Source organism: Sapajus apella, unplaced genomic scaffold (assembly GCF_009761245.1).
Source record: "Sapajus apella isolate SASKATOON/1434 unplaced genomic scaffold, GSC_monkey_1.0 scaffold21, whole genome shotgun sequence".
In the NCBI taxonomy this organism is placed as follows: domain Eukaryota; kingdom Metazoa; phylum Chordata; class Mammalia; order Primates; family Cebidae; genus Sapajus; species Sapajus apella.
Window position 1 is genome coordinate 601,188 of NW_022436961.1, and position 10,795 is coordinate 611,982.

The 10,795-nt window shown below is 49.9% G+C and overlaps 1 protein-coding gene and 1 pseudogene across 1 annotated transcript in view; one reads left to right on the forward strand and one right to left on the reverse strand.

Moving 5' to 3' along the window:
• Nucleotides 1-669, forward strand: part of LOC116558186 (transmembrane and immunoglobulin domain-containing protein 2-like) — an 11,741-nt gene extending 11,072 nt beyond the window's left edge. The window contains exon 5 of the mRNA XM_032288015.1: nucleotides 520-669. Coding sequence (XP_032143906.1) covers nucleotides 520-669 — 150 coding nt within the window. The remainder of the gene's footprint in view (nucleotides 1-519) is intronic.
• Nucleotides 670-7,095: 6,426 nt separating this feature from the next.
• LOC116558187 overlaps nucleotides 7,096-10,795 on the reverse strand; it is a 4,485-nt pseudogene continuing 785 nt past the window's right edge.

The window sequence follows — 10,795 nt, forward strand, 5'->3', positions numbered from 1 at the left end:
CCACCATACCCGGCCTTTTTTTTTTTCAGGAGGCTTTTTTAAATCAAAAAGATTTAAGGGGGCTGGGCATGGTGATTCACGCCTGTAATCTCAGCACTTTGGGAGGCTGAGGTGGGTGGATCATGAGGTCAGGAGATGGAGACCAACCTGGCCAACATGGTGAAACCCCGTCTCTACTAAAAATACAAAAAAATTAGCTGGATGTGGTGGCAGGCACCTGCCATCCCAGCTACTTGGGAGGCTGAGGCAGGGGAATTGCTTGAACTCGGGAAGTGGAGATTGCAGTGAGCCAAGATTGTGCCATTGCACTCCAGCCTGGGCACAGAGTGACACGCCGTCTCAGAAAAAAAAAAAAAAGATTTAAAGGGTCATCTGGGGGTCCCAGAGCTCCCAGGGGTGGCTGGAGAGGCCCACTGTGGCCAAGCTACTTTGCAACAACTCAAAACCCCCTTCCCACCTTATACTTGTAGAGACAAATCCAAGGAGCAGAAAGTGAATGGTGCTCTGGTTTCCAAACAGCGCCCTGCCCTGAAAGACCCCCTCTACAGCTGGCATTGCCCCCAGGCAGGCCTGGAGCTAGGGGGAGAAGGGGGGAGGAGGGGGGAGGTCAGGGGCTTCCTGGTGTTTACAAGCCCCCTCCCCACCTTCTGCCTGAATGTCACCAGCTAGGCCCGGCTCCCCTCCCCTGCTTCTGCTGTTTCCATGGAGACAGACGTCCTTTCTGCAGATCAAGCCCCTGCAGCCTCCAGGAGGGAGCAGAGCTGGCCTGAGAGACTGGACCCACTCAGTTTCTACATCTTTATATCTGCCGGTTTCTATGGTGTGCGCTGGGTTTTTTGTTTGTTTGTTTGTTTTTGTTTTGTTTTGTTTTGTTTTTGAGACAAAGTCTCGCTCTGACACCAGGCTGGAGTGCAGTGGCACATTCTTGGCTCACTGCAACCTCTACCTCCCTGTTCAAGTGATTTTTCTGCCTCAGCCTCCCTAGTAGCTGGGACTACAGTACAAGCACGCACAACCACTATCCGGCGAATTTTTTTTTTTTTTTTTTAGTAGAGACGGGGTTTCACCATGTTGGCCAGGATGGTCTCGATCTCTTGACCTCGTGATCCACCCGCCTCGGCCTCCCAAAGTGCTGGGATTACAGGCGTGAGCCACTGCTCCCGGACTGGCATGCGGTTTTTATCTGCCTGACCCCGCTCTCTCTCTTGCTGTGTTCTGGTCCCTCCCTATGGGAGATTCAGGCTCCAACCCCAACTCTGTCCCCAAAACAAAAAGCTGGGGATGTCCTTGGCCCTCGAGGCTTTCTTTCTTTCCCTTTCTTTCTTTTCTTCTTTCTTTCTTTCTTTCTTTTTTCTTTCTCCCTTCCTTCCTTCTTTTTCTTTCTCTCTCTTTTCTTTCTTTTCCTTTCTTTCTTTTTTCCTTTCCCTCTTTCCTTCTTTCCTTTCTTTCTTCCTTTCTTCCTTTCTTTTCATCCTTTCTTTCTTTTCTCTCTCTCTCTTTTTCTTTTAATATCTTTTTTTTTTTTCATGGAGTCTCACTCTGTTCCCCAGGCTGAAGTGTAGTGGTGTGATCTCAGGTCATTGGAACCGATATGCCACCCAGGTTCAAGTAATTCTCCTGCCTCAGGCTTCCAAGTAGCTGGGACTACTCACATGCTACCATACCTGGCTAATTTTTTGTATTTAAGTACAGACAGGTTTTCATCATGTTGCCCAGGCTGGTCTCGAACTCCTGAGCAAAGGCAATCTGCCAGCCTCGGCCTCCCAAAGTGCTGGGATTACAGAGCCACATGCCCTCAGTCTTTTTTTTTTTTTTTTTTTGAGAGGGAATTTTGCTCTTGTCCCTCAATCTGGGGTGCAATGGTGCGATCTTGGCTTACTACAACCTATGCCTCCTGGGTTCAAGCTGTTCTCCTGCATCAGGCTCCGGAGTAGCTGGGATTACAGGCATGCACCATACACCTGGCTAATTTTGTATTTTTAGTAGAGACGAAGTTTCTCCATTTGGTCAGGCTGGCCTCGAACTCCAACCTCAGGTGATCCGCCTACCTCAGCCTCCCAAAATGCTGGGATTACAGGCATAAGCCACCAAGAGCAGCCTCCTCCAGGGTTTCGATTACCCCATCATCCCTCTCTCCAGGACCCCTTAGGGTTTTCCCCCTGGAAGTCAGTGATCCCCCCTTCCCTCTGCAGCCCAGAAAGGACACTAAGACAAACAATAACTTATTTATTTTCTAGGCCAGGGGAGGGCTTTGGGATACAATTCTGGGCCCAAGGACTCAAAAGGGGGCTGAGGGTCACTGTCAGGGGGTCTGCATGACTACGGGGTATACCAGAGCCAGGCAGGGGGCCTGAACCAGCTCCGGCACTCTGGGGAAGGGCCCACTGTGTTGGCCCAGCACCACCTGGTTTTCTGGGGTCCTCAAGAACTTCAGGTGCAGGAACCCCTGGCTGCTCATGGGGGATAAGGGAGAAAGGGCCTCCTGAGCACCCGAGACCACCACCCAGAAAGCCACCACCCCCAAAGCTACCTCCCACAGTGCCCAGGGCCTGGTGCTCCTGTGTCACCAAAATCCAGTAGCTGGTGTAGTTGCTTATACCTGTAATCCCAGTGATTTGGGAGGCTGAGGCTGTAGGATCGGTCCAGGCCAGGAGTTCGAGACCAGCCTGGGCAACAGAGTGAGACCCCCAACTCCACAGAAAAACATTTAAAAAATAGGCAGGTGTGGTGGCTCATGCCTGTAATCCCAGCACTTTAGGGGCCAAGGCAGGCGGATCACTTGAAGTCAGGTGTTTGAGGCCAGCCTGGCCAATGTAGTGAGCTCTCATCTTTACTAAAGTATAAAAATTAGGCCAGGTGTGGTGGCTCACGCCTATAATCCCAGCACTATTGGAGGCCAAGGCAGGTGGATCACAAGGTCAGGATATCAAGACCATCCTGGCCAACATGATGAAACCACGCTTCTACTAAAATACAAAAAATTAGCCAGACTTGGTGGCATGTGCCTGTAGTCCCACCTATTCGGGAGGCTGAGGCAGGAGAATTGCTTGAAACTGGGTGTCAAAGGTTGCAGTGAGCCAAGATCACACCACTATACTCCAGCTAGGTGACAGAGCAAGAAAAAAAAATTAGCTGGGTGTCAGGCTGTTTGCCTGTAATCCCAGCTACTCAGGAGGCTGAGATGGGAGAATCGCTTGAACCTGGGAGACAAAGGTTGCAGTGAGCCGAGATTGAGCCACTGCACTCCAGCCTGAGCAGCTGAGTGAGACTCTCTCTCAAAAAAAAAAAATTTTTTTTTAATTAGCCAGGGCCAGGCATGGTGGCTCATACCTGTATTTCCAGCACTTTGGGAAGCTGAGGTGGATAAACTGGTTGAGCCTAGGAGATTGAAACCAGCATGGACTATACAGCAGAACCCTGTTTCTACATAAAATGCAAAAATTAGCCAGGTGTGGTGGTACACACCTGTAATCCAAGCTACTTGTGAGCCTGAGGCAGGAGGATTTCTTGAGCCTTGGAGGTGGAGGCTGCCATGAGCCATAATTGTGCCACTGCACTCCAGCCTACGTGACCCCATCTCAAAAAATAAAAATAAAAATAAGGCCAGGTGCTGTGGCTCATGCCTGTAATCCCAGCACTTTGGGAGGCTGAGGAAGGTGGATCACCTGAGGTTAGGAGTTCAAGACCAGCCTGGCCAACATGGTGAAACCCTGTCTCCACTAACAATACAACAATTAGCCAGGTGTGGTGGTGGATGCCTGTGGTCCCAGGTACTCAGGAGGCTGAGGTATGAGAATCCCTTGAACCTGGGAGGCAAAGGCTGCAGTGAACCGATATGGTGCCATTGAACCCCACTGGGTGATGGAGTGAGACTCCATCTCAAAAACAAAAACAAAAAAAGTAATAATAAGAGGCCAGGTGTGGTGACCCATACCTGCCTATAATTCCAGCACTTTGGGGGGCCAAGATAGGTGGATCTCTTGAGGCCAGGAGTTTGAGACCAGCCTGGCCAACATGGCAAAACCCTGTCTCTACTAAAGATACAAAGATTAGCCAAGCCCAGTGGGATGCACCTATTGTCCTCCATCACCCAGGTTCAAGCAATTCTACAAAGTAACAAGGATTACAGGTATGCACCACTACGCCTGACTAATTTTTGTATTTTTAGGAGAGAAGGGGTTTTACCATGTTGGCCAGGCTGGTCTCGAACTTCTGATCTGAAGTGATCCGCCCACCTTGGCTTCCCAAAGTGCTGGGATTACAGGTGGGATCCACTGTGCCCAGACCCAATCTTGTGCCTTTAGATCTTGCCCTCAGACACCTAGCAGAATCTTAGGAGTGGTTTATAATTAAACAGACTTCGAATTTTAGGGACAGAAATGCATACAAACAAGGTCTCAACCTAAAATGCTTAACAGGTGCACCCTGAAATGTTGGCTTCAGATGGACACAAATTGATATACCCCCATTTTTGGACTAGGAGAGTCCAAAGGAATCTTGTGCACCTAGTTCCTCATCTTACTCAAGTCCTATGGCTTCCACTCTCTTCAGGTATACTTTCAGTGATGGGGGGCTCATTCTCAGTGGCAGCCAGATAATGGCCTCCCTGGAAGCCCCACCCCTACTCCTAGAAGTTCCACCCACTGGCTTGGAAGCCCTTCCCATTGGCTGCTGGAGCCACACCCTCCCACTCCTTCTGTATTAACCCAAAAGAGTAACACAAGCAATCCAGTGACCCTTGGTCCCTGTGAGGCTGAGGTCTTACCTGAGAGGCAGGAGAATTGCTGAGGAGAATTGCTTGAACCTGGAAGGCAGAGGTTGCAGTGAGCCAAGATCATGCCACTGCACTCCAGCCTGGGCGACAAAGTGAGACTGCCATCTCAAAAACAAAAAACAAAACAAACACACTCTGGGGTCTGTTGGGTCCATGCACAACTGGTGCATGGGCTTGTGTTGTCCGGGCAAATGAAGAAGGAAAATTCCCTTGGATTTTTCAAGAGGAGCCTGGTTATTGGCTGCACCTGACATTGATCTTCACAGCCTCCTTGGCAACTTCAATCACTTTCACAAGAGCAGTGCTACATCTTGTGTCTCACCCACCTGTCCCTTTCTTTTCTTTTCCTTTTTTTTTTTTTTTTTTTGAGATGGAGTCTCACTCTGTCACTCAGGCTAGAGTGCAGCGGCATGATCTCAAGTCACTGCAACCTCCACCTCCTGGGTTCAAGTGATTCTCCTGTTTCAGCCTCCTGAGTAGCAGGGATTAGTCCACACTACTTTTTTTGTATTTTAGTAGATACGGGGTGGAGTGCCACCATGCCCAGCTAATTTTTTTGTATTTTTAGTAGAATTGGGGTTTCGCCGTGCTGGCCAGGCTAGTCTTGAACTCTTGACCTCAGGTGATCCACCAACCTCGGCCTCCAAAAGTGCTGGGATTACAGGAATGAGCCACCACACCCAGCCCCTTCCTTAATGTTTTTCTTTAATGTGCTCATGAAGGGGATTGGAGTTGAAAGCAAGATATCAAAGAAAGAGAAGCACCAGAGCCTATGCTGAAAATCTGAAATCTGAAAAGAGAATAAGCACATATGGCAAGCCTGTGCCCCATGGAGAGGCTGAGGCAGGAGGGTCGTTTGATCCCAGGAGTTCAGGGGTACAGTGAGCTATGATCGTGCCACTGCACTTCAGCCTAGGAAATGGAGCAAGACCCTGTCTCAAAAAAAAAGAGGGGGGCCGGGTGCGGTGGCTCACACCTGTCATCCCGACACTCTGAGAGACCAAGGCAGGTGCATCACCTGAGGCAGGAGTTTGGGACCAGCCTGGCCAATATGGCAAAACTCTGTCTCTACTAAAACTATAAAAATCATCCGGTGTGGTGGCAGAAGCCTGTAGTCCCAGCTACTTGGGAGGGAGGCAGGGGTTGCAGTGGGCTGAGATTGTGCCACTGTACTCCAGCCTAGGTGACAAGAGCTAGACTGTGTTAAAGAAAAAAAGAAAGAAAGAAAAGGAAGGAAGGAGAGAGGGAAAGGAAAGAAAGTGAAGGAAAGAAAAAGAGGAAGGAAGGAAGTTAGGAAGGAAGGCAAAAAGGCAGGAAGGCAGGAAGGCAGGCAAGCAGGAAGAGAGGCCTGGCATGGTGGCTCACGCCTGTAATGCCAGCACTTTGGGAGGCCAAGGTGGGCAGATCATGAGGTCAGGAGTTCAAGACAAGCCTGGCCAACATGGTGAAATTCTGTCTCTACTGAAAATAGAAAAATTAGCCAGGCATGGTAGTGCGTGCCTGAAGTCCCAGCTAGTTGGGAGGCTGGGTCAGGAGAATCAGTTGAATCTGGGAGACAGAGGTTGCAGTGAGCCAAGATAGTGCCACTGCACTCCAGCCTGGGCAACACAGCAAGGCTCTGTCTCAAAAAAATGGAAAGGAAGGAAGGAGGGAAGTGAGGGAGGGAGGGAGGGAGGAAAAGAGAAAAAGAGAAAAATCTTCCAGTCTCCACAACCTAGGCCTCAGAGTTAAACAGCCAGTTCTGTACTGCCCACTGAAGAGATTTAGGGGTGACTGTGATAATATGGCCTGGATTCCGGGAACTTGGGCACTCCCTCAGGGAGCTCCCAGCGGCACAGAGTCAACGTCTGCCAGCTCATGTGCCATCCCACAGCACGGAGTTGTGAGCCCACCAAAATCCTACATTCCCTTCCATCCCAAGAACTTCTGGCTGAGAATGATTTCTGTCTCTTGGCTCTGAGGCTGTAAGCCCCACCAAAGTTAAGGAAGGAAATTCCCTTTTCTGTTTGAACCTGAGGCTCAGAGAGGTTAAGCCACTTGCCCCAGGCTACATAGCCAGGAGGGGAGAGCAGGGATTTGAACCCAGAACTTGATACCAGAGGGAAAGGGACCCCATCTGATTCTGTTTTGTGACTAGCTGGGTATCTGGCAGACAGCAGGCTCTGTCACCCAGTAAAGGTGAGTTGAAGAAATGAAATAAGTGGATGAATGAATTGAAGTTCCCCCAGTTCCTCTAATCCAGAGGAAAAAAAAACTTCTGCCTGATATATTGGCGCCTACAAATACGTTCAATGGGGCTCTTCCACCTTCAGCTTCCCTGCTCATGGCTGTTTCTCCAGGGGCAGGGCTGGGTCCACTCGCTCTGCAGGTTGGGGGCTTCTGGGTGGGGGTATCCGGAGCTCCTTGGCTGAGCCTGCAGTCCTCTCCCACTCTGGACTGTCCAACTGCACTGGAAGGGAGATTTAGAGAGGAAAGAATTAAGCCTCCCTTGTGGGGTGGGACAGGGGCAAGTCAATGGAATCTCAGTAGGAAGGTGGGGCCAGCTTGGGGCAACCTATCAGAGCCAAGGGGCTGGGCTTAAGGCAGGGGCAGGATAGGCCATGGCTGCAACCTATTGGCCTTCAGAAGAAATAGGTGTGGTCATTCATAAAGCTGGTGGCAAGGCGCACAAGGGGCGTGGCTAGAGGGGGCGGGTTAGAAGTTTCCAGCTAGGGAAACTAAATCCCTAAATCTAGTCCTGAAATCCCTTCTGGGGTTCAGCCTAGACTGGGGCCAAGTCCTAAAACTAGAAAATCACCCCCAGTCTACAAATAGGTGGATAAAGGCACTGAGCTCTAAATACCCTACCAGTCACAAAACTTTGGAGGGCAAAATCCTGTTTCCACCACTCTTCCTATAATTATCCCTTTTACAGAAGAGGAAACTAAGGTTCAGAGGCTTGTCCAAGCTCATCCAATTCAGCTAGAAGCTGACCTGTGGTTTACTATTAAGAAATGCTGTTGGCCGAGCGCAGTGGCTCACGCCTGTAATCCCGGCACTTTGGGAGGCTGAGGCAGGTGGATCACCTGAGGTCGGGAGTTCGAGACCAACCTGGCCAACACGGTGAAACCCCGTCTCTCCTAAAAATACAAAACTTAGCCAGGCTTGGTGGCAGGCGCCTGTAATCCCAGCTATCATCACTTGAACCCAGAAGGTGGAGGTTGCAGTGAGCGGGGATCGAACCACCGCACGCCAACCTGAGGGACAGAGTGAGACTCTGTCTCAAAAAAAAAAAAGAAAGAAAAAAGAAAAAGAAAGAAAGAAAAGAAATGCCGCCCCTGAAACCCCCACACCCTATTCCAAAAGCCAACCACATTCCCCTTCCCTCACAACACTGAGCAGGATAAGTAGGTTCCATTCCACTCTAAAAAGTATTTGCATTTCCAAGGAAGATGCAGGTTGTCTTGGAAGCAAGAATTTAGGACTACCAGTCATTCACACTCTAGTGAGAATTAACAAACTACCAAAGTGGCAAGTGATTGGACTCTAATTTGTAAATGGAAACAGGAGACATGAACAGATAAGGAAATGTAGGGATGGGGCACTCAAATGTCAGAGTGTGGGTCTGAGAAGCACCTGCAAATGCCCTGGAGATGTAGTCTTTCTTCGGCTCCCTGGTCTGGTCATACTCATCAGCTGGTCATTCATCCTTCTGGGGCATCCAGCTCTGTTGAGGCTTCTGCCCAGAAGGTGGCTCCTCCGCTGTCTCTTGGTCCTATTCCTCACAAGGGGTGTCACAGAGCCGCACCCCTCAGCCAGGCAGTTCTAGGAGGCTGGGGACAATAGTCAGCTCCTGCTCCCATCTGCGACCCTGCCACCTTCCCTGAAGCCCCGCCTACTCACCACTCATGACACGTTGGGCATCGCAGGGCTCCATGTACCCATCATCCAGGGGTGCAGGATGAGGTTGGGCATCAAAGGTGTCTGAGTACTCCATGTCGGCCTCCAGAAGGAAGGAGGAGGGGACATGGACTCAAAGGGACACCCCCACTAAGTGATGCTGCACCTCTCGCCTGCCCACAGGGCCATCTGACACCTCTCCAGGAGTATTTATTTTTATTTATTTTATTTATTTATTTTGAGATGGAGTCTTGCTCTATTGTCCAGGATGGATTGTGCTTGCCACCATATCCAGTGAATTTTTGTGTTTTTGGTAAAGACAGGGTTTCACCATGTCGGCCAGGCTGGTCTTGAGCTCAAATGATCCACCTGCCTCAGCCTCCCAAAGTGCTGGGATTGCAGACGTTAGCCACCACACTGGCCTAAGAAGTGTTTTTTTTGTTTTTTTTTTTGTTTTGTTGTGTTGTGTTGTGTTGTGTTGTGTTTTGTGTTTGAGATGGAGTCTCTCTCTGTTGCCCAGGCTGGAGTACAGTATCCAGATCCTGGCTCCTGCAACCTCCACCTCTGGGTTTAAGCAATTCTCCTGCCTCAGCCTCCTGAGTAGCTGGGACACACCTCCACGCCCTGCTAATTTTTGTATTTTTAGTAGAGACAGGGTTTCACCATATTGGCCAGGCTGGTATCAAACTGCTGACCTCGTGATCTGCCTGCTTTGGCCTCCCAAAGTGCTAGGATTACAGATGTGAGCCACTGCTCCCAACTGAGAGTTTTTATTTTATTTATTTATTTTTTGAGGAAGGGTCTCACTCTGTCACCCAGGCAGGAGTATGCAGTGGTGAGATCCCACTCACTGCAGCCTCCACCTCCCAGGTTCAAAGAATTCTCCTGCCTCGGACTCTGGAATAGCTGGGACTACAGGTGCCTGCCACCATGTCCAGCTAATTTTTGTATTTTTGGTAGAGATGGGTTTTCACCATTTTGACCAGGCTGGTCTTGAACTCATGACCTCAGGTGATCCGCCTGCCTCTGCCTCCCAAAGTGCTGGGATTACAGGTGTGAGCCACTGTGCCCGGCATTTTTTTTTTTTTTTTTTTTTTTTTTTTTTTTTTTTTGCAGGTCTTGCTCTGTCACCTAGGCTGGAGTGGAGTAGCTCAATCATGACTCACTGCGGGCTTGACCTCCTAGGCTCCAGTGATCCTCAAGCCTGCTCCTCCTGAGTAGCTGGGACTACAGTGTGCACTACCACAACTGGCTAATATTTTGATTTTTTTTTGGTGGGGGGAGAGATAAGGTCTCACTCTGTTAGCCGGGACTGGTCTTGATCTCCTGGAGTCAAGCAATCCTCCCACCTCGACCTCCCAAACTGCTGGGATTACAGGCATGAGCTACTGCTCCTGGTGGCCTGAGTTCAAATCTTGGTAAGCTAGAACCCTATGAGACCTTGGGGAAGTCACTGCTCTTCTGCGAGCCTCAGCTTCCACTTCTGCAAAATGGGAACATAGTAGTCGGAAAGGCAGATTCACAGGGAGGATGTTTACATGCCCAGCAGAGGAGCCACTCCCTCAGATCTGTTTTAGGAAGGTCCCACCAGGTTCAAAGAGGAAGGGGTGCTAAGGAGAGAGGACTGGAGGGCCGTGGGGATTGCCATGGAGGAGGAGGGCCTGGAGACCAAGCAGGGTGGTCAGAGAGGCAGGAGGACAGATATCAGCCAGGTGTGGTGGCTCACACCTGTAATCCCAGCACTTTGGGAGGCCGAGGCAGGAGGATCATCTGAGGTCAGGAGTTCCAGACAATCCTGGGCAACACGGTGAAATCCGGGTTCTACTGAAAATACAAAACTTAGCCGGTCGTGGTGGTGCACACCTGTAATTCCAGCTACTTGGGAGACTGAGGTGAGAGAATTCGCTTGAACCTGAGAGGCAGAGGTTGCAGTGAGCCAAGATCCCGCCACTGTACTCCAGCCTGGGCGACAGAGAAAGACCCTGCTCTGTCTCAAAAAAGAAAGAAAGAAAAGAAAGAAAGAAAGAAAAAGAAAGAAGGAAAGAAGGAAAGGAAAGAAGAAAGAAAAGAAAGAAAAAGAAAAGAAAGAGAGAAAGAAAGGAAAGGAAAGGAAAGGAAAGGAAAGGAAAGGAAAGGAAAGGA